The 24,758-nt window shown below is 45.9% G+C and overlaps 1 protein-coding gene across 3 annotated transcripts; it reads left to right on the forward strand.

Moving 5' to 3' along the window:
* Window positions 1–8,521: 8,521 nt before the first annotated feature.
* On the forward strand, window positions 8,522–16,902 carry LOC110495448 (leucine-rich repeat-containing protein 3-like). Of its 3 annotated transcripts, none has more exons than XM_036951985.1 (2): window positions 8,522–9,604; window positions 14,147–16,902. In XM_036951985.1, exon 2 carries the CDS (start codon window positions 14,364–14,366, stop codon window positions 15,162–15,164), a length of 801 nt encoding a protein of 266 aa, XP_036807880.1. In that variant the 5' UTR covers window positions 8,522–9,604; window positions 14,147–14,363; the 3' UTR covers window positions 15,165–16,902. The 3 variants fall into 3 exon arrangements, with proteins under 3 accessions (XP_036807880.1, XP_021426390.1, XP_021426391.1); XM_021570715.2 differs by lacking the exon at window positions 8,522–9,604 and adding an exon at window positions 9,615–9,780 and having other exon boundaries at window positions 14,045–16,902; XM_021570716.2 differs by lacking the exon at window positions 8,522–9,604 and adding an exon at window positions 10,044–10,188 and having other exon boundaries at window positions 14,045–16,902.
* The last annotated feature ends 7,856 nt before the right edge of the window (window positions 16,903–24,758 follow it).

Genomic DNA, 24,758 nt, shown 5'->3' on the forward strand with positions numbered 1-24,758 from the left:
AGAAATACGCGCATGGGTGGACCTTGTCGTCAGAGAGGGAGCGCTGAGAAAGAATGGCTCCCACGCCCACCTCTGACGCGTCAACCTCGACAACGAACTGTCTAGAGACGTCAGGTGTAACAAGGATAGGAGCGGATGTAAAACGATTCTTGAGGAGATCAAAAGCTCCCTGGGCGGAAACGGACCACTTAAAGCACGTCTTGACAGAAGTAAGGGCTGTGAGAGGAGCTGCCACCTGACCGAAATTACGGATGAAACGACGATAGAAGTTCGCGAAGCCGAGAAAGCGCTGCAGCTCGACGCGTGACTTAGGGACGGGCCAATCAATGACAGCTTGGACCTTAGCGGGATCCATCTTAATGCCTTCAGCGGAAATAACAGAACCGAGAAATGTGACGGAGGAGGCATGAAAAGTGCACTTCTCAGCCTTCACAAAAAGACAATTCTCTAAAAGGCGCTGGAGGACACGTCGAACGTGCTGAACATGAATCTGGAGTGACGGTGAAAAAATCAGGATATCGTCAAGGTAAACGAAAACAAAGATGTTCAGCATGTCTCTCAGGACATCATTGACTAATGCCTGAAAGACAGCTGGAGCGTTAGCGAGGCCGAAAGGAAGAACCCGGTATTCAAAGTGCCCTAACGGAGTGTTAAACGCCGTCTTCCACTCGTCCCCCTCCCTGATGCGCACGAGATGGTAAGCGTTACGAAGGTCCAACTTAGTGAAAAACCTGGCTCCCTGCAGGATCTCGAAGGCTGAAGACATAAGAGGAAGCGGATAACGATTCTTCACTGTTATGTCATTCAGCCCTCGATAATCTATGCAGGGGCGCAGAGACCCGTCCTTCTTCTTGACAAAAAAAACCCCGCTCCGGCGGGAGAGGAGGAGGGGACTATGGTACCGGCGTCAAGAGCTACAGACAAATAATCTTCGAGAGCCTTACGTTCGGGAGCCGACAGAGAGTATAGTCTACCCCGGGGGGGGGGGGGGTTCCCGGAAGGAGATCAATACTACAATCATACGACCGGTGTGGAGGAAGAGAGGTGGCCCTGGACCGACTGAACACCGTGCGCAGATCGTGATATTCCTCCGGCACCCCTGTCAAATCACCAGGCTCCTCCTGTGAAGAAGAGACAGAGGAAACAGGAGGGATAGCAGACATTAAACATTTCACATGACAAGAGACGTTCCAGGAGAGGATAGAATTACTAGACCAATTAATGGAAGGATTATGACAAACTAGCCAGGGATGGCCCAAAACAACAGGTGTAAAAGGTGAACGAAAAATTAAAAAAGAAATGGTTTCACTATGATTACCAGAAACAGTGAGGGTTAAAGGTAGCGTCTCACGCTGAATCCTGGGGAGAGGACTACCATCCAGGGCGAACAAGGCCGTGGGCTCCTTTAACTGTCTGAGAGGAATGTCATGTTCCCGAGCCCAGGTCTCGTCCATAAAACAGCCCTCCGCCCCAGAGTCTATTAAGGCACTGCAGGAAGCTGACGAACCGGTCCAGCGTAGATGGACCGACAAGGTAGTGCAGGATCTTGAAGGAGAGACAGGAGTAGTAGCGCTCACCAGTAGCCCTCCGCTTACTGACGAGCTCTGGCCTTTTACTGGACATGAAGTGACAAAATGACCAGCGGAACCGCAATAGAGACAGAGGCGGTTGGTGATTCTCCGTTCCCTCTCCTTAGTCGAGATGCGGATACCTCCCAGCTGCATGGGCTCAGCACCCGAGCCGGCAGAGGAAGATGGTAGTGATGCGGAGAGGGGGGCGACGGAGAGTGCGAGCTCCTTTCCACGAGCTCGGTGACGAAGATCAACCCGTCGCTCAATGCGAATAGCGAGTTCAATCAAGGAATCCACGCTGGAAGGAACCTCCCGGGAGAGAATCTCATCCTTTACCTCTGCGCGGAGACCCTCCAGAAGACGAGCGAGCAAGGCCGGCTCGTTCCAGCCACTGGAGACAGCAAGAGTGCGAAACTCAATAGAGTAGTCTGTTATGGATCGATTGCCTTGACATAGGGAAGACAGGGCCCTGGAAGCCTCCTCCCCAAAAACAGATCGATCAAAAACCCGTATCATCTCCTCCTTAAAGTCCTGATACTGGTTAGTACACTCAGCCCTTGCCTCCCAGATTGCCGTGCCCCACTCACGAGCCCGTCCAATAAGGAGAGATATGACGTAGGCGACACGAGCAGTGCTCCTGGAGTAAGTGTTGGGCTGGAGAGAAAACACAATATCACACTGGGTGAGGAACGAGCGGCATTCAGTGGGCTCCCCAGAGTAACACGGCGGGTTATTGATTCTGGGCTCCGGAGATTCGAAAGCCCTGGAAGTGGCCGGTGGATCGAGGCGGAGATGGTGAACCTGTTCTGTGAGGTTGGAGACTTGGGTGGCCAGGGTCTCAACGGCATGTCGAGCAGCAGACACTTCCTGCTCGTGTCTGCCTAGCATCGCTCCCTGGATCCCGACGGCTGAGTGGAGAGGATCCGAAGTCGCTGGGTCCATTCTTGGTCGGATTCTTCTGTTACGGTGCGTGAATGAGGACCCAAAAGCGAATTAACTTAAACAGAGCTTCTTTAATTACCAAACATAGGTAGGCTCAGACGGACCGGCAGATTCCGACAGGACAAGACAAGGTTACAGCAAACATGACGACAGTCTGGTTCAGGCATGAAACACAACAAACAAGAATCCGACAAGGACAGGAACAAAAACAGAGAGAGATATAGGGGACTAATCAGAGGGAAAAAGGGAACAGGTGGGAAAAGGAGTGACGAGGTGGTTAGGAGGAGACAAGGCACAGCTGGGGGAAAGAGGGGGAGAAAAGGTAACCTAACAACGACCAGCAGAGGGAGACAGGGTGAAGGGAAAGGACAGAGACAAGACAACATGACAGTACATGACATTATTGTTCAAGCCTAACATCCACAGTCCTTCTATTGTTCTACCCTCGGTTTGCTCCAGCAGCCACTGTCAGACAGGGACTCTCTCCTTGTGCGAAAGCAGCTCCAGTGGCAATTTTAGCATGTAAATCTAAAATCGGCAGATGCATGCCAGCAAAGCCACAACACATCACTAAACAATACATTAATTGCACTATAACTGTAACGGTCGTCGTTGTATGAAGGATAGGACCAAAGCGCAGCGTGGTAAGTGTTCATGATTTGTATTTAAACTGAACACTGAAACAAAATAACAAAGAGCAAAACGACAAAGAACAGTTCTGTCAGGTGCAGAAACACAAAACAGAAAACAACTACCCACAAAACACAGGTGGGAAAAGGCTGCCTAAGTATGGTTCACAATCAGAGACAACGATAGACAGCCGTCCCTGATTGAGAACCAAACCCGGCCAAAGAAATACAAAACATAGAAAAATGAACATAGAATGCCCACCCAAATCACACCCTGACCAAACCAAAATAGAGACATAAAAAGCTCTCTAAGGTCAGGGCGTGACAATAACGGTGACAAATGGTGCCCACAAACTGTTAGAGCCTACATAAAGCTGTCCCAACAGCAGAGCTTTCTTTTCAGCACCATGGAGTGAATCCTTAGCACTGCTGACCTGGCTATCAGTGGAGTCTGGCAGTGAAACAGTTCATTCAACCACATTTACTGACTTTTTAAAACCATAGCTGATATGGCTGACTACCTGAAACAAATGTGGTTTCTAATGAATCCTTGTGGATTTGTTAAGTCAATAAGAACCGCATTGTCTTTCAATAATAATGAATGCCAACATGAGTTTTAACTTTTGAACCGTACACAAACATTAGGAAAGAGAGAGAGAGCGAGAGAGAGAGAGAGAGAGAGAGAGAGAAAATAAACCATGTTTGTATGTGGCTTTAACTCAATATTTTGTTAAAAACATTGCTTACAAAAGTATATGTGACATTAATTAATGTCAATGCTAAACAGGTGGTGCTCACCTGCCCTGAATGACAGGTCGCCACTGAGCAGCTCGACTGATCTGATGTGTGTTTCATATTTAAGGTGTGCTCCTTAGCTTCCTTTGGCCGTTATAGAGGGAGAGAGGAAGAGTGAGCGAGGGAGAGGTAGAGAGGGAGAGAATGGTTTCTAAACTGAATCTAAAGCAATCAAACAGAGGGCTGTGACACTCTCTCATGTCTTTTTAGCAGCCGTTATCAACCTCCCTCCCTCCCTCCCTCCCTCCCTCCCTCCCTCCCTCCCTCCTCTATTCTAGACTCTGTGGCTGAGGTATTATATTCCATCACATTAGATAGAATGTGAGGAATGGACAGAGGATTACCAAAGCTCAGGTAGCAAACTTTCCAAATTGAATCCCTCGTCACCTCTGCTTGAGGTGATATGAGTAAAACATGATAAGAAGTGGAGCGGCTTAAAGAGGATTACAGAGGCTATGGATAGGCATTGCGTTCCTTGATTCAACGTTTTTTGTTCCACAAGCATTGTACCAGGAGATAAGTCTAGTGCATAGGGACAAGTCTTAGAAGTCCTCAACAAGTTCTTAGTGGAGGCTGTTTCCAGCACTGCTTTAGGTTGGCATATCACAATGCCTATACGGTCAACATTTTCAGTCTCAGCACTATATTTTTAATACATTTCCATTTGATAATAGACTGTAAAATATCAGAACAGAGTTTGAACATTAAAAGAGCGTCTTTATGATAGTAAAAACACACTTACGACACAATCTATAATATCATGAGTGGGTCTCTTTCTCCCAAGTCATGGATTCTCATCAATATCCATCAGCCAAAGGGGCCAGCTGGGACAAAGGTGAAGTACGGCCTTTCTAAAGTAATTTAATCATTATTGATGTCTGGCATAATAACTCAACTCTACATGTTTAAAGAGCCAGCTTCCACCAAGTCTAATATCATTACAACCAGCCATAAATCTATCCAAACCCTTAAGGGGAAAAAAAGTTGAATCCGTTCAAATTCGCAGAAGAATTTTGATGCGGTTCCAAGGCCCTGTAATAGAATAAGACAGTCGGGTTCCAAGGCCCTGTAATAGAATAAGACAGTCGGGTTCCAAGGCCCTGTAATAGAATAAGACAGTCGGGTTCCAAGGCCCTGTAATAGAATAAGACAGTCGGGTTCCAAGGCCCTGTAATAGAATAAGACAGTCGGGTTCCAAGGCCCTGTAATAGAATAAGACAGTCGGGTTCCAAGGCCCTGTAATAGAATAAGACAGTCGGGTTCCAAGGCCCTGTAATAGAATAAGACAGTCGGGTTCCAAGGCCCTGTAATAGAATAAGACAGTCGGGTTCCAAGGCCCTGTAATAGAATAAGACAGTCGGGTTCCAAGGCCCTGTAATAGAATAAGACAGTCGGGTTCCAAGGCCCTGTAATAGAATAAGACAGTCGGGTTCCAAGGCCCTGTAATAGAATAAGACAGTCGGGTTCCAAGGCCCTGTAATAGAATAAGACAGTCGGGTTCCAAGGCCCTGTAATAGAATAAGACAGTCGGGTTCCAAGGCCCTGTAATAGAATAATGGTCTGCCAATCTTGTTTAAATTGCAGAATCTCATGCCTTTTACATTTAGGTGCACATTTGACATTATTGGATATCTTGCCTTGTACATTTAGATTTCATTCCTCACCCTCCTCAACACTAAGGCTCCATTTAATTACAGATATGTAATCAGTTCCAGCTATGGTCATATGACATATCACCAACCAGATATGTGTGAGTGGCCTGGCCCCTGTGTGTGTGTGTGAGAGAGCGAGAGAGCGAGAGAGCGAGAGAGCGAGAGAGCGAGAGAGAAACGATTCTCTTCTTGTGAAGTAGAGGCGGACCAAAGCGCAGCGTGGTGGTTGTTCATTGTATTTTATTCACGACACTATACATGAACAAACTAACGAAAAAACAAGAAACGTGAGAACTCAAAACCTAATACAGCCTATCTGGTGAATACTACACAAAGACAGGAACAATCACCCACAAACACACAGTGAAACCCAGGCTACCTAAGTATGATTCTCAATCAGAGACAACTAATGACACCTGCCTCTGATTGAGAACCATACTAGGCCGAAAACATAGAACTGCCCCAAAACATAGAAAAACAAACATAGACTGCCCACCTAACTCACGCCCTGACCATACTAAATAAATGCAAAACAAAGGAAATAGAGGTCAGAACGTGACAGTACCCCCCCCCAAAGGTGCGGACTCCGGCCGCAAAACCTTGACCTATAGGGGAGGGTCTGGGTGGGCGTCTGTCCGCGGTGGCGGCTCTGGCGCGGGACGCGGACCCCACTTCGCCATTGTCTTAGTCCGCCTTATTGTCCGCCTCCGTGGCTTACTCACCATGCCCACCCCTCTCAATGACCCCACTGGACAGAGGGGCTGCTTGGGACAGAGGGGCAGCTCGGGACAGAGGTGAAGCAGCTGCTCGGGACAGAGGGACAGCTGCTCGGGACAGAGGGACAGCTGCTCGGGACGGAGGGGCAGCTGCTCGGGACGGAGGGGCAGCTGCTCGGGACGGAGGGGCAGCTGCTCCGGGCGGAGGGGCTCTAGCGGCCCCTGGCTGACTGGCGGCACTGGCGGCCCCTGGTTGACTGGCGGCACTGGCGGCCCCTGGCTGACTGGCGGCCCCTGGCTGACGGGCGGCACTGGCGGCCCCTGGTTGACTGGCGGCACTGGCGGCCCCTGGCTGACTGGCGGCACTGGCGGCCCCTGGCTGACTGGCGGCACTGGCGGCCCCTGGCTGACGGGCGGCACTGGCGGCTCCTGGCTGACGGGCGGCACTGGCGGCTCCTGGCTGACGGGCGGCATTGGCGGCTCCTGGCAGACGGGCGGCACTGGCGGCGCTGGGCAGACGGGCGGCACTGGCGGCGCTGGGCAGACGGGCGGCACTGGCGGCGCTGGGCAGACGGGCGGCACTGGCGGCGCTGGGCAGACGGGCGGCACTGGCGGCGCTGGGCAGACGGGCGGCGCTGGCGGCGCTGGGCAGACGGGCGGCGCTGGCGGCGCTGGGCAGACGGGCGGCGCTGGCGGCGCTGGGCAGACGGGCGGCGCTGGCAGCGTTGGGCAGACGGGCGGCGCTGGCGCTGGGCAGACGGGAAGCTCAGATGGCGCTGGGCGGACGGGAAGCTCCGGCAACGCTGGGCTGAGTAGCTCTCCTAGCGCCGAACAGGCGGGAGACTCCGGCAGAGGTGCCGGACAGGCGGGAGGCTCCGGCAGCGCTGGACAGGAGGAAGGCTCTGGACGGATGGGCCGGAGAGACAGCCTGGTACGGGGAGCTGCCACCGGAGGGCTGGGGTGTGGAGGTGGTGACGGATAGACCGGACCGTGCAGGCGCACTGGAGCTCTTGAGCACCGAGCCTGCCCAACCTTACCTGGTTGAATGCTCACGGTCGCCCTGCCAATGCGGCGTGGTGGAATAGCCCGCACTGGGCTATGCAGGCGAACCGGAGACACCGAGCGCAAGGCTGGTGCCATGTAAGCCGGCCCAAGGAGACGCACTGGGGACCAGCTGCGTAGAGCCGGCTTCATGGCATTAGGCTCGACGCTCAATCTAGCCCGGCCGACACGCGGAGCTGGAATATACCGCACCGGGCTATGCACCCGCACTGGAGACACCGTGCGCACCACTGCATAACACGGTGCCTGTCCGGTCTCTCTAGCCCCCCGGTAAGCACAGGGAGTCTGCCCAGGTCTCCTACCTGGCGTAGCCATACTCCCTGTTAGCCCCCCCCCCCAATAAATTTTTGGGGCTGCCTCTCGGGCTTCCTTCCGCGCCGCCGTGCCTGCTTCGCCAACTCCATTCTCTGATAACCTTCCGCGCACTGCTCCATCGAATCCCAGGCGGGCTCCGGCACTCTCCCTGGGTCGGCCGCCCACCTGTCGATCTCCTCCCAAGTAGTATACTCCATGCCATTGCTGTCCATAACGTCCTCCTTTCGCTGCTGCCTGTTAACACGCTGCTCGGTCCGAGTGTGGTGGGTGATTCTGTAACGATTCTCTTCTTGTGAAGTAGAGGCGGACCAAAGCGCAGCGTGGTGGTTGTTCATTGTATTTTATTCACGACACTATACATGAACAAACTAACGAAAAAACAAGAAACGTGAGAACTCAAAACCTAATACAGCCTATCTGGTGAATACTACACAAAGACAGGAACAATCACCCACAAACACACAGTGAAACCCAGGCTACCTAAGTATGATTCTCAATCAGAGACAACTAATGACACCTGCCTCTGATTGAGAACCATACTAGGCCGAAAACATAGAACTGCCCCAAAACATAGAAAAACAAACATAGACTGCCCACCCAACTCACGCCCCGACCATACTAAATAAATGCAAAACAAAGGAAATAGAGGTCAGAACGTGACAGAGAGAGAGAGAGAGAGAGAGAGAGAGAGAGAGAGAGAGAGAGAGAAAGAGAGAGAGAGAGAGAGAGAGAGTGTTGAGGGAGGGTACATTCTCAGATCCTCAGTCATTGTGGATGTGACACCCTGGGTGTGGAACCCTTCAGTCAGCGAGAATAACTAGTCTGGGATATGAGGGATGACACCTGGTGACACAGGGCACAAACAATCAGCTAGGGGTGAGAAAGCTGCAGTCCACAGTGGTAGCAGCCATAGTGCTGTAACTTAGTTTTGGTGGCTAAAGTAAGAGTTCATAGCAGTAGAAGTAAAGTACTTCTAGCCAATTGGAGTTTAACTTCTTTAATCTTGTTCTGAGGGCAGCTCTGCCTCGTGGGCAGAAACATTGATAATTGGTTGGCAGAACAAGACTAAGTAAAGACAACTTCACTGCCTGTAATGGCATTGGCATCTGTGTTGTGGTGATCCGTCTATAGAAGTAGGCTCTCAGAGGGAGAATGACAATATCAAAACCTGTCATTTCTGTTGATCTCGGTGAGACAGGTTCTATTATCTGCAACGATGAACTAGAACGGATGTTGACATTTGTTGATGGTTTCAATTGAATTGAGGAAATTGTGGCTTTCTAGACAGTCCTCTCATTTCAGTCCTCAAGATGGACAGCACTTGCAATCGCCTCCAGGAGGTGACTACTGAGTGATTTAGTTCAAGCAAACCCATATTTAACAGAGTGATGTGCTTGACATCTCCCTATGGTTGAATGTCTATAAAGACTTCACGTTGAAAGTCCTCAGATTCATTGGATATTTCTGAATGGGGTGGCTCTAAGCAATGCATTCCATATACACTGAGTGTACAAATAATTAGGAACACCTTCCTAATATTGAGTTGAACCTCCTTTTGCCCTCAGAACAGACTCAATTGGTAAGGGAATGGACTCTACAAGGTGTCGAAAGCATTCAACTAGGATGCTGGCCCATGTTGACTCCAGTGGTTCCCACAGTTGTGTCACATTTTCAAAAGCATTCAAAAATATTGCAGGGATGATTTATGATGAACTGGGAGAGACACCTCAATATAACGCAAAGAAAGCAAGTGGATGAGGTCCCGAATGGATCCAAACTGTCCAATAGGTGCGCGCGCAAACTGAACGAGGTTCAGAAGTCTTGAGGCAACCGGTACACATATACAGTGTAGAGTAGAGGAAATGCAACTTTATAGTCCCTTTTATTATGACAGCAACAAGTGGAGGCGGTGCGCTGGCGAGGTGAGTTATACCTACTGCGCTCATTCTATGTTCGGTCACTCTCCACTCATGTTCGGTCCCTCTCTCTACTCGATACTGATTCGTTTGTTGGTTTGCATTTAACTTTACGTCGATGGAGCAACCGTATAGCTGGACCATACTCTCATTCTGAAAACAAATCGGGAGAAAAAGACAAGGTAAGTAGTGCTATAGACAGTTGATTTATAAAAGGTCGATATTATTTATAAAAGGTGGATATTATTGAAGATTAGTATTTTTAGATATTTTTATACGTATTTTTTAGGTCATTCAAAAGTACATTCCTATTACTTTTTAGACTACAGAAATCATCAATTGAGTTGGATGGGAAATTAAGCTCGCAAGTTAACCATTTCATTGTTCGTGTGCATGTAACAATAACACCTGAAATAAATTATACTACCTTCGGTTCTTCATCATCATCACCACCACCACCTTAATGATGACCATTAGACTATATTAACAGTGACACTAATAAAATAGTGCCTCTACCATGCATGTGACGATTCAGAATGAAAAATTAGAACGTACTTTCTCCACCTGAATGACCTCTTGCATTCTGAAAAGTGAGTCGCCTTCTAAAAACTGCATATGTTTTGCTGCTTGCGGACCCCTGGTAGCCTAATTGTACCTATGGAAGTACTGTATGTCATGAGAAGGATAAATCTAACATGTAGGTTTCTGTGTCGCCCTGGGTTACAGAGACAAAGCCCTCTGTCCGCGGGTGATCATAGGCTATATACTGTTTAATTGTTTGTTTTCAGTCGGACATGTGGACTAACTGGCTAAATCAAGCTGTGGTGTCTAGCTAATAATGTGGTGGTAGATCTGTGAGGGTTCATGGACTTCAAACAGGCAGACAGAGAGCAGGACATGTTGGCTGAATGCTATGGTTTCCCTTGAGCTTGTTGTGAGGTTATAGACCACCTTTGACATGAATGAATGCTGCGCAAACATTTGGAGAATGCAAAAAGTCACTGTCTCAGGGATGTTGTCAGCAAATATTAATCACATAAAAGGGAATGTTGAGTCACAGTTTCTGTTTGGTCTATGTTGAAGTGTTCAATAGAAAACAAATCACAGGGAAAAATTCCTCAATGATTTCAATTATTCTGGGAACGTTCCTCAAGAGTTTTACAGTAGGCTTGCTGCTGTGAATCTCCATGGTCCGGAATTGGGAGTAACCATCTGGAACTATCAGAGCAATCTATTATTACTAGGGTAATGTATCTTTTCTATTTATACTGTCAGGGCAAAGGACTGGAGATACTCTCTTTGCGGTCAGCACTGTAAGAAATAGGAGAACAGGCGCACACCATGCAGTACAGTATCAATCAAATTCAAAAAGACCACATTGTCGTGTAGTTATTTTTTAGCTTAGGAAAATTGGTGCTCAAATTGGATAAACAATGTTTCCCCCTTATGCATTATCAATACCTATTTTTAACAGATCAAAATAGTTTTTGTTTTGCAGAGTGTCATTGATGACGGATTTCTTTTAAAGGATGCTTTTTCAATGTACTGTTTTTCAAAGCCTTTGTGCATCAAGAAATCAATAGATATGATTTCTACCAGATGGAATTACTGAAGATATAAGCACTGGCTTGTCTCACAACTACAGCTCAAACACTGGCTTGTCTCACTACTACATCTCAAACACTGGCTTCTCTCACTACTACATCTCAAACACTGGCTTGTCTAACTACTACATCTCAAACACTGGCTTCTCTCACTACTACATCTCAAACACTGGCTTCTCTCACTACTACATCTCAAACACTGACTTGTCTCACTACTACATCTCACTACTACATCTCAAACACTGGCTTCTCTCACTACTACATCTCAAACACTGACTTGTCTCACTACTACATCTCACTACTACATCTCAAACACTGGCTTCTCTCACTACTGCATCTCAAACACTGGCTTCTCTCACTACTACATCTCAAACACTGGCTTGTCTCACTACTACATCTCAAACACTGGCTTCTCTCACTACTACATCTCAAACACTGACTTGTCTCACTACTACATCTCACTACTACATCTCAAACACTGGCTTCTCTCACTACTACTTCTCAAACACTGACTTGTCTCACTACTACATCTCAAACACTGGCTTCTCTCACTACTACATCTCAAACACTGACTTGTCTCACTACTACATCTCAAACACTGACTTGTCTCACTACTACATCTCACTACTACATCTCACTACTACATCTCAAACACTGGCTTCTCTCACTACTACATCTCAAGCACTGACTTGTCTCACTACTACATCTCAAACACTGGCTTGTCTCACAACTACATCTCAAACACTGACTTGTCTCACTACTACATCTCAAACACTGACTTGTCTCACTACTACATCTCAAACACTGACTTGTCTCACTACTACATCTCAAACACTGACTTGTCTCACTACTACATCTCAAACACTGACTTGTCTCCCTACTACATCTCAAACACTGGCTTGTCTCACTACTACATCTCAAACACTGACTTGTCTCACTACTACATCTCACTACTACATCTCAAACACTGGCTTGTCTCACTACTACATCTCAAACACTGACTTGTCTCACTACTACATCTCAAACACTGACTTGTCTCACTACTACATCTCAAACACTGACTTGTCTCACTACTACATCTCAAACACTGGCTTCTCTCACTACTACATCTCAAACACTGACTTGTCTCACTACTACATCTCAAACACTGACTTGTCTCACTACTACATCTCACTACTACATCTCAAACACTGGCTTCTCTCACTACTACATCTCAAGCACTGACTTGTCTCACTACTACATCTCAAACACTGGCTTGTCTCACAACTACATCTCAAACACTGGCTTGTCTCACTACTACATCTCAAACACTGACTTGTCTCCCTACTACATCTCAAACACTGGCGTGTCTCACTACTACATCTCAAACACTGACTTGTCTCCCTACTACATCTCAAACACTGGCTTCTCTCACTACTACATCTCAAACACTGGCTTGTCTCACAACTACATCTCAAACACTGGCTTGTCTCACTACTACATCTCACTACTACATCTCAAACACTGGCTTCTCTCACTACTACATCTCAAACACTGACTTGTCTCACTACTACATCTCAAACACTGACTTGTCTCACTACTACATCTCAAACACTGACTTGTCTCCCTACTACATCTCAAACACTGGCTTCTCTCACTACTACATCTCAAACACTGGCTTGTCTCACAACTACATCTCAAACACTGGCTTGTCTCACTACTACATCTCACTACTACATCTCAAACACTGGCTTCTCTCACTACTACATCTCAAACACTGACTTGTCTCACTACTACATCTCAAACACTGACTTGTCTCACTACTACATCTCAAACACTGGCTTGTCTCACTACTACAACTCAAACACTGGCTTCTCTCACTACTACATCTCAAACACTGGCTTCTCTCACTACTACATCTCAAACACTGACTTGTCTCACTACTACATCTCAAACACTGGCTTGTCTCACTACTACATCTCAAACACTGGCTTCTCTCACTACTACATCTCAAACACTGACTTGTCTCACTACTACATCTCAAACACTGGCTTCTCTCACTACTACATCTCAAACACTGACTTGTCTCACTACTACATCTCACTACTACATCTCAAACACTGGCTTCTCTCACTACTACATCTCAAGCACTGACTTGTCTCACTACTACATCTCAAACACTGGCTTGTCTCACAACTACATCTCAAACACTGGCTTGTCTCACTACTACATCTCAAACACTGGCTTGTCTCCCTACTACATCTCAAACACTGACTTGTCTCACTACTACATCTCAAACACTGACTTGTCTCCCTACTACATCTCAAACACTGGCTTGTCTCACTACTACATCTCAAACACTTACTTGTCTCCCTACTACATCTCAAACACTGGCTTCTCTCACTACTACATCTCAAACACTGGCTTGTCTCACAACTACATCTCAAACACTGGCTTGTCTCACTACTACATCTCAAACACTGACTTGTCTCACTACTACATCTCAAACACTGACTTGTCTCACTACTACAACTCAAACATGCTTTGTAATGTTCATCTACCCAGAACCTCACAGACTTCAAATCAAATCCAATTTTATTTGTCACATACACATGGTTAGCAGATGTTAATGCGAGTGTAGCGAAATGCTGACTTACAACATAAACAATTTTCCACTAAATGGATCATTAAAGAAATAGCCATGGCCTGTTTCTCTCTTTTATTCTCTCCTTTAATCTCTCTCTCTCTCTCTCTCTCTCTATCTCTCTCTCTCTCTCTCTCTCTCTCTCTCTCTCTCTCTCTCTCTCTCTCTCTCTCTCTCTCTCTCTCTCTCTCTCTCTCTCTCTCTCTCTCTCTATTTCAGATCCCTTGCCTTCAGAGGACTGAGTGATAGGCTGTCCTGAAACTTGTGCTACAGTATGTCTTTATCGAAATGATATGCCCACTCCTTTCCTCTTCTGTCTAGTTGGAACCCATCTTTTGTATTCCTCCGGACTGTCCTTGGTCAAACTACAGTCACTGCACTAGTCTCCAATGGATGGATATGGGGATGAAGATAGAGGCTTATTAATCTGGTACAGGATCAAATTAAATGTATATGAGTAGCTGCTATGTACCATCAATAATCATTGAAACCTGCTCTGGAACCGCAGGGATAGTCAGGTCTTTTACCGGCTGGGCTAATGGGGCCTCCTCAACCACGTTGGCAAGCCCTGTCCCCTTCTTCTTTCTGTGTCTCCACTTCCCCCGTGAGGACGTTGTGTCTCGTGGCGGCCCTCATGGTTGTCATGGTGACACCGTGCCCCAAGAGCTGCCACTGCTCGGAGAGGAACGGCATGGTGGTGCAGTGCGTCTCCCGGAGCCTTGACCAGATCCCCCCGGACCTACCGGAAGACACCGTCACCCTCCTGCTCTCGTCCAACCGGATCAGCCACATCCCCAACCAGGCCTTCAAGGACCTCCGCCGCCTCAAGGAGCTGGACCTGTCGCATAACCACATCGAGAGTATCGACGCAGGGGCCTTCCTGGGGGTCTCCGAGGGACTCCGCTCCCTGGACCTCTCCAACAACCAGCTCCGCAGCGTCCCCAAGGAGGCCTTCACCAAGCTGAGTGCCCGTATAAGACTCTCCAACAACCCCTGGCACTGCGAGTGTGCCCTCCAGGAGGTACTGAGGGAGCTGAGGCTGGATCCTGAGACGGTCAACGAGGTGAGCTGCCACACCTCTGTCCAGGACGAGTACGCCGGCCGGCCCGTCATTCAGGTCCTGGACTCTGGCATCAACTTCTGTAACTTCCACCACAAGACCACCGACGTGGCCATGTTCGTGACCATGTTCTGCTGGTTCGCCATGGTGATCGCCTACGTCATCTACTACGTCAGGCACAACCAGGAGGATGCGAGGAGACACATGGAGTACCTCAAGTCTCTACCCAGCTCCTCCCAGACCAGCAAGGACTTTGACACAGCCAGTACTGTGCTCTAGCAGTGGTGTATGTGTGGTGGCAGTGACAGCGATGGGGGTTCTTACATGTCCATGGGATAGTTCACACAGTGGCAAACTTGCAAGGTGTATGTAACTATTTTGAATGTGAAGACGGGCCTCTGGACGAGCCACTGGACTGGACCTGCCCGTCTGCACGTGCCTGACCAGCTCGCAGTGGGCCTCGGGTTCGTCAGTGCAATCAACGTGAACCTTTTTGTGTCGACTGTTTATGAAGTCATGGGTCAATACCTTTTGAGATTTCTGACTCAATTCCGACCTACTTTTTTGTCGACTGTTTTTATTGTATTTATTTTTCATTGGAAAGGAACATGACCTCTACTTCTCATCGTCATATGTTTTCCCAACAGTAGGATTTCATGAGAAAGATATTGTATAAGTCTCTGTGAGTGTCTCCATATTGATTTGGTTGTTGTGATTGGTTGGTTGCAGTGCTATACAGTACTATTGATCTAGTCATTATGATTGGCTGTTACACTGGACTGAATGTTCATCTTGTGTCTTCAAGTGCCTAGAAACAGTAAACAGTAACTCAACCAAGGCACTGTGAAAGCAAATGTTGAACTACAAAATCCCTTAAAAGCTAGAATCCTTACCCACTGGGCACAGATGTCATTTCAATGTCTAGTTTTGATCTAATTTTGGTTGAGTTGTCAACTAACGTCAATTCGATGTGAAATCAACAAAACATTTCACCATGTCATTGAAAAAAATAGGACATTCCCTTACGTTGATGACTTTTTTCAAATCTAATCCGTTTCCCACATTGATTCAACATCATCACATAGATTTAGGATTTTAAAGGACGGTGGAAACAACGTTGATTCAATCCATTTTTGCCCAGTGGGAGTTGTTAGATCCATTTTTTGACTTATAAATGAATGATACATACCCATTGCTTCTTAAAGAATATAATGTATAAATGCCTCGTGAGCTTAGTTCAACTGTCGTACCCAATCAGAACCCCAGATATGTGCTTTTTTTGCTTCAATGTTTGCAAACAAGGTAAATGTAAACAAATACTGTATAGCTTTAAAACATGGTTAAAACGGTCATTTGTTTGATTATGTCCATAGCTATGTCTATGCATTTGACAGTGGTTACATTTCTCCAGGCTTTTCACTAAACAGAGGGGCACCACATTGTTATTGTTTTAGCTGAAGATTCTAGCTTTAATATGTCATGTTAAATATTTTAGTTGTTGTCAAGGGTGTTATGAATCATTTACCATTACTCATTTTGGCAATCAATGTGATGCCACTTTCAGGACATAAATCTTTAAATACTCATATCGGATTTAGTTCCCAAACTGTCAAACACCCTTCTACAGACTTTGATCGATGCTAATGTTGCGTCCGAAAGTCTATGATGACCAACAGTTGGAAGTAGTCTATACTTCCTCAGTAGTGTATCCGTTCTGTATTGTTTTGTCTCTATTGGTTTGTATGTTTTGTCCCTTTAATGGTATGGGATGTAGTTTATGTTTAGGAGAGAGGAACTGATGAAAGGAAAGTGAGAAAAGGAGACTTTCTATTGTTTTATTGAGACTTATGTTGAAACGGAGAAACGTTGACCATGAAATCTGTCTTTGTCTGTCGTGTAGCCCCAGGGATATGTCTTGATCTTGTTGCACTCGTCTCTGTTTCTAATTATTCTTAGCAAAATGGTTGTGAATCAAGCGTTGTCATTTTTATATCTGAAATAAAAAGGGCTCTAACTACTAGTAATCCTGTTTTGTTTCAGTCAGAAACAGAAAGGTAGTCGTTTCTGAATACCTTGACTTTTTACTTTGCATATGGAAGAGAATTCCTACACTTCCTTTTTATGACTGAATTCATGATGAGGTTGTCCAATCTTCTTTCTCTCTTTCCGAGGACATGGTTGAGTGCACTTTAGTGTGGTGTGTGGTTTTTATTGGTCTCATCTCTCTCTCTCTCTCTCTCTCTCTCTCTCTCTCTCTCTCTCTCTTCTCTGTCTCTCTCTCATCTCATATGTACTGTGTCTGATTGAGCTCTTACGCTTGTATTATATTCCTCTCTGCAACTGCAGTTTGTGCTGCTACTTTGCCTTCTCCCGTTTCAGAGAAATCATGTTATTATTCATAAGGTCTGTACCCCAAATGGCATCCTATACCCGACATAGTGCACTACTTTTGACCAGAGCCATAGGTCACTATATAGGGGATAGGGTGCCATTTTGGAGGCTGTGAAGGTATTCTAGGAAACAAGTGTGGTTTTAAAAATGAGATGTGGTGGAATGCCTCAAAAGGAAATCTCACTACTCTGACCCTATCTGACCTGCAGAGGCTAAACTCAAATCTGAAGTATGGCTTTATAATGAGATTTCCTATTTATTCCCACAGAACATACATCATTATGAATTATACAGCACATGCTGAACATGGAATACATTTTTCCCCCATTTATTATAGGAGCAAGACATGGAACAAAGAATGACTCAAACCCAAAATAGGTTAATCCTCTCACTGATGCAATCCAAATCTGGACTAAATCTCACCCAACAAATGTTGTTTATTGGTTTTACCCCAACAGTATATAAAGGTCAAATGTATATCTGGTATAATCATAATAGTATAATTAAATTCACTAGTGTACAAGACGTATGTTGAGGCATCGCTATTTATTGATCAATGATGTGCCTTTTCACCAACATTCACTGATGTGACCTAAGTTATATTATAAACTGGGCAGTTTGAGTCCTGAATGCTGATTGGCTGACAGCCATGGTATATCCGAGTTGCGTCATGCCTAAGAATAGCCCTTAGCTGTGGTATATTGGCCATATACCACACCCCCTTATTGCTTAACTATAAATCTTGAGAGGATTCTCACCATCATATTGTATAACCGACTAGTTGTAGCCCAACAATACAGAACCTTCAAACTGAGTTATGTATAACTTGTTTACTATTATCACTAAATGCACTAGAGAATACACAAAACATTTACAGCAAATCCTGTATGTTGAGGGACAATAATTTATTGATCAACAATGTGACATTTTACCAACATGATTGCTCTTGTCCCATCTTTGATATTCTATGTATATCTGAGCCGGTGTAAATCTCAGTTGGATTTCTATGTGAGAGATTTGACTGCAGACTCTTTGTGTTTCCCTGAATGAGAGTAGCGTTACCTAGAAAATACATACTATTTATGGATGGAGTCATAGATGTGGAATTGGAGTGCGTGCGCAGTAGGAAGCCTCCGCAGAGCGTCGCAGAGCGACCCTATTCCCTACATAGTGCACTACTTTTGACCAGAGCCCTATGGCTCATTAGTTTATCATGTCAAACTCAGTGGCCTGGTGTCTGGTGCTTCCTAAGGGAAAGTATAACATGCCGAGTAATAGAAATATCAATAGATGGAGAGAAATTAAAGATTACCCTACATCAAGATTCATTGTGGTTCAGTGAATTGGCGTAAATGACTCTGGCCAAAGCAATATAGACGTTTGTATTAATCATTTGGGGCATTTTAATCAATATTTGGTTTACATTTGACTTATCTGCATAATGTGGGATTTTAGCTGTCTATGACTCAATGCAGAGTAGTAATTTATATTACTTACAAGATTCAAATAAGAACTTTAAGGGCAATCAATCCATTCTTTCTGCATATGAAAGAAGTGGAAGTGCATACTTAAATTCTAGTCCTTGTGGTAATTGTGACATTTCTTGATATTGCAACTATTGTCTATGATGATAGCCCAATGGGAAGTTATACCATTTGTCCATCGCCAAATCTAAAGGTCATTTTCTGAGGTCATTTTCCAAATGAGCTTTTCCAATGACACAATCAGAACTTAATAAAGGATCGTCTGTCTGCATATCCCATTAGACCAGACAATTAGAATAGCTAGAGTGTTCTGAGCTGTCCTAATAGCTGCTTCAATTTGTCTCCTCAGCTTTCTCTGTCTTTTCCACTCTTCCCTCTTGATCTCAGAGCCAAGTAGTTTAAGAATGATAGGCCTATAGTGTGTGTATAAGCAGGGTGCTATATAGTATACTTTCCCTACTATATAGTAGCACCATGTGTAGGTTATAACGCAGTTTCTGGAGGAGGATACAGCTAATCCACAACAGGAACTTCCATATATGGGCATTGTCTTCCATATTGAAATGCAGCTTTAGAGCATACTTTCATATTGGAATGTGGTTTTGAGCAGGAACTCCATACATGGGCACCGACACCCATATTGGAATGCTGCCTATTAACAAAGAACTCCATATATGGACATAGAGCTGTGACCATGCCAATTTGTACACCTGCATCCAATCTTCATTATCCACAAGCCCACCTCAGTCACCTGAATCCCCTTGCTTAATCAATCACCCTCATTGTATTTAAACGTAATCCATCGTCCTTCCTTTGTACATCTGCCCTCGGGCAACAACTGTAAGACAGGGACTGTTTGCCTTGGGAGGAATTTTCTGACACAGCTGTCCCAGAAACAATCAGGTCCCTGTCTGCTGGACAAGCGACCCTTACTGCGGCCCTTGCCTCGGCCACCACACATGCTAGGGGCAGATCTCCAGCCATCCTCAGACTGCTCCCACCTTATGACTCGTCACAGAGTGAAAATTCATGTTTGAAATGTGTTCTCCCCCTCCATGGTGTGCCGACACGGTACAGCCCCTTCCTCCTCACGGCGTCCCTCCCTGACCTACCTCCACGGTGACCCCACCGCGCCACTCCTTCCCTGCAGCCCCTCTTTCCTTCTGGCAGTTCCCTGCTTCTCCAGGTGAACAATTCCGGCAGCCATGACCTGTACTCTTTGTCTGCTTGGATCATTTTGGAGGCAACTAACTTTTTAAACCTTTGTGAGTCTTAACTCATTCCACCAACATGGTAATCCATTGAAAGATGCACCAAACTGGGGGACATGAACCCACAGTTTTGAAGATAACCTCAGCGCAAGATGATGCTAAAGATGATGACAGAGTTAGCCCCAGAGGATAACCTGACAAAAGACTGCGGATATTCACCGGCTCCTGGATCAACTACCAGAAGAACTACCATACCTCCCTCTCCACATCAACCTTTCCCTGCAGTAGCCAGTCCAGCACAACCTTAGACCAGGGCCTTTCCCTGCACTGGCCAGTCCAGCCCAACCTTGGACCAGGGCCTTTCCCTGCACTGGCCAGTCCAGCCCAACTTTGGACCAGGGCCTTTCCCTGCACTGGCCAGTCCAGCACAACCTTGGACCAGGGCCTTTCCCTGCACTGGCCAGTCCAGCACAACCTTGTACTAGGGCCTTTCCCTGCACTGGCCAGTCCAGCACAACCTTGGACCAGGGCCTTTCCCTGCACTGGCCAGTCCAGCACAACCTTGGACCAGGGCCTTTCCCTGCACTGGCCAGTCCAGCACAACCTTGGACCAGGGCCTTTCCCTGCACTGGCCAGTCCAGCACAACATTGGTCCATGTCCAAGGCCTTTCCTTGTGCTGAGTGGTCTGGCACAACCCCAGTTAACAACTGGGGGTTGACCCTACCATGTAGGGGGTTCAGCACAACCTTGGTCCAGGACCGGGGGTTGGGCCTTCCTTTCTCTAACTTCTTGCCCCTTCCACTCTTTTCAGGTCCGCCCTATTTGCTGTATAGTTTGGATGTACAGTATTGGAATTAGGCTAAGACCGTATCTAAAGGAAATATCAATGGTGATCTGGATCACATGTCTTTGGAAGGGTTTGCAGTTCTCTCTTGCAGTGAAATTTGTATCTGACCATTTCTGGAAAAAAAAACATATCAAATTGTTATGGACCTGTAAACAGATCGTTTGAAAGCAATAATGCCATTAACTTTTCCTGAACCTAAATATGCTGCACTGCCTGCGAATTCTGAAATATTGTGTACTTTTTATTGTAAAAATGAGAACTACAGTGGGTCTAGTTAAGAGTGGTAGCGTACACACTTCAAAGCAAAATATCAGCTGTTGTCACGACTCCGACCGAAGGTGGCTCCCCTTCCCGTTCGGGTGGCGCTCGGCGGTCGTCGTCGCCGGCCTACTAGCTGCCACTGATTCTTTCCTCCCCCTCCTTATGTGTTTATTGGTTACACCTGTTTTGAGTTGGTTGTAATTATTTTAGGCTTTATTAGTCAGCCGGCCCGCCCATTTCTTTGTGCGGGATTAATTATTGAAACCTTTGTGTTTGGTGTAGACGAACGTGTTGGTTTATGTTCGTGGAGTTTGCGGGACAGTTTTCGTCCCCCGTGTCTGGGGCATTTGTTTTGAGCACACAGTGTTTCGTGGGGTGGTCGTTGTTCACCGTGTGTGCATTAACAGAGCACTATATTGAACTCTGTTTCCTGCGCCTGACATCCCACTAACGACACCCAGAACGTTACAGCTGTGTTCATATGTTAAATTCTGCTGTATGTTATAAACCGCTCACCCTGTTGGATGCATAGAGCAAAATTGTGAAATTATAATAGCCTAACTAATAGTCCCAGCTAAATGCATATGGTAATTTGGTGTATGGCTACAGTACTGGGCGCATAAACTTGGCCAGAAAAGATGAGGAATTTATTCTGCAATGTTTGATACACTATGTATTGTGTTTATATACTGAACAAAAATATAAACGCAACATGTAAAGCGTCAGTCCCATGTTTCATGAGCTGAAATCAAAGATCCCAGGAATGTTCCATATACACAAAAAAGCTTATTTCTCTCAAATGCACAAATTTGTTTACATCCCTGTTAGTGAGCACTTCTCCTTTGCCTAGATAATCCATCCACCTGACAGGTGTAGCATTTCAAGAAGCTGATTAAACAGCATGATTATTACACAGGTGTACCTTGTGCTGGGGACAAAAGGCCACTCTTAAATGTGCAATTTTGTCACACAACACAATGCCACAGATGTCTCAAGTTTTGAGGGAGCATGCAATTGGCATGCTGACTGCAGGAAAGTCCACCAGGGCTGTTGCCAGAGAATGTTATGTTAATTTGTCTACCATAAGCTGCCTCCAACGTTGTTTTAGAGAATTTGGCAGTACGTTCAATCGGCCTCACAACCGCAGACCACGTGTAACCACGCTACACCATATCCGGCCTTCTTCACCGGATCATCTGAGACCAGCCACCCGGACAGCTGATGAAACGGAGGAGTATTTCTGTCTGTAATAAAGCCCTTTTGTGGGGAAAAGCAAATTCTGATTGGCTGGGCCTGGCTCCTCAGTGGGTGGGCCTAGCCCTCCCAGGCCCACACATGGCTGCGCCCCTGCCCAGTCATGTGAAATCCATAGATTAGGGCCTAATTAATTTATTTTGAGTGACTGATTTCCTTATAAATCATTAAAATTGTTGCATGTTGTGTTTATCTTTGTTGAGCATATAAATCAAATATTGTATACGCTACAAACGTCACATTACAGTACTTCGACGTAGCATACAAACGTCAATGGAAAAGGTGAACCGTCTGTTCAACCGTTAAACTGCGCTTCGGATCGGATCGCATGGAGCAAAATAGGAATCCTTGAAATAGCTTATCTTTTTACTACTGTAACGTGGGTCCAATTAAATGAGAGATGAAGAATGTTAGTCTGTCCCAACTTGTTGTAGGCCTGTAGGCTACCATCAGTCAGAAAAGGTGAGACATTTATTCTGCAATAGATAATAGGAAATATGTCTATTTCTATTTACTTTAGAATGCAAATATAAATCGATTTTCACTTTTCTGACTATGGCAAATGATTGCATATTGTTATTATATTTAGCTAGGCCTACATGTTTTTTGTTGGTTGTTATGAATAAGAGTGACATCATATATTTATTCCCGATTTGTAAAAGTCTACTACTACTACTAGAACACTTTTGCCATCTTGCAATGCAAGACTTCAACCAATAGAAACTGTGCGTATGCATGGTCTAAAGTTCACTGGAGGATAAGCATATAGTCATGTCAAGTTCAGTTTTTATAAATACAAACTTTGGGGTGAAAACTGTCACATGCATGTATGCTCCAAAAAATGATGAGGCCCCTAGTGAGTAGATTCGGGATGGAACTAAAAAGTGACGAAAATAGCTCTACTAACATTTACAGAACCATCTAGAAGCCAGTGCAGTCAGGTGTGCTGATGGTGTAGTGATCGAGAGAGGAGAATGTCTTCAGACCACAGATTACATTTAGGGGATGCTTGAGAGGCTTGGGAATGATTGACATCGCTCTCATTCTCTCTCTCTCTCTCTCTCTCTCTCTCTCTCTCTCTCTCTCTCTCTCTCTCTCTCTCTCTCTCTCTCTCTCTCTCTCTCCCCCTATCTCTCTCTCTCATGCATATACACAAACATTCACACATTTACACATTCAAAGTAATGTGTAAAATCCTCAACGTTCAAACGTTAATTACCATCATTATCAGAACCCAAGTTGCCCAAGAACCCACGTTCAAAACAACTGGGAACTCGGAAATCTCAGACTTCAGGGCGTTCAAGACAACTGGGAACTCGGAAATCTCAGACTTCAGGGCGTTCAAGACAACTGGGAACTCTGAAAAAAATTAGCTCTGACTGGGAAAAATAGTTTGAATGGTCATCTAAGTTGGAATTCCAAGTCAGGAACTCTGGCCTCTTTCTAGAGCTCCAACTTTCCAACCTGAAGATCACTGACGCCATGATTTTTCAGAGTTCCCAGTTGTCTTGAACACACCAATACAATATGTCTGGAGCTGACGACTTGGACTGGTTCCCATGACTTTGACTATAGTTTATTAGGTCAATCTCAGTAGCACCTGACAGCCAAAGAGACAAACCAACTGTCTGTGTCTGTCAGAACTCTTAACCAGTGTTTTATTTCCGGGCTCGCTCGATACATGGAGGATACATGGAGGATGAAACATGGAGAAGGGAGAGCATAGACAATTATTAATGGAATATTATTAATTTGCCTGATCTATCAGCGGTCGTTGAGGCTCTCACAGTCAGATTAATGGCCTGTCAGTAGTCTAACATGGGTGCTACAGCTGTGCCTGCCGGGGCTAAATCAGGGGCTAAATCAGGGGCTAAATCAGGGGCTAAATCAGGGGCTAAATCAGGGGCTAAATCAGGGGCTAAATCAGGAGCAATGTTGGGATCTAATCAATATCTCAGCTCCACGGACGGATGTTGTGGCTACATTCCAATTGGATAACTTGCTCCCTCTCTTCCTTTCCTCTGACCTTGTCGAATTTCCCTCTTCGCTGATCTCAGAGGGCCTGGATAATGGCTGGGTAAAGTTTGCAACCCATTGCTTTCACCTATCCGGTCTGATTTAGAGGAAAAAGGGTGAGTTATTTGATTATAATCCAGAGTTTGTGTCTAAATGGTGATGGTTCCCTCAACTGCTAGCAAAGCAAATGTCCTGCAACACCATAAAATGGGACTATGTGCCTAATGATATCTAACTAAGTTGATTTGGGCATCAGGCAGGCACACCAGAGTTGGGTTTGATGTTAGATGTGGACCCCTGAGGCAATGTTAAGCAGTACATGTGGACCCCACACACGTATAGGGACTGGTTGATAGAGGGAGGAAGACAGGAGGAGGGTTACGTGGTAAACGATAGACCGCTAATTCA

This window comes from Oncorhynchus mykiss, chromosome 18 (genome assembly GCF_013265735.2).
Source record: "Oncorhynchus mykiss isolate Arlee chromosome 18, USDA_OmykA_1.1, whole genome shotgun sequence".
NCBI lineage: Eukaryota > Metazoa > Chordata > Actinopteri > Salmoniformes > Salmonidae > Oncorhynchus > Oncorhynchus mykiss.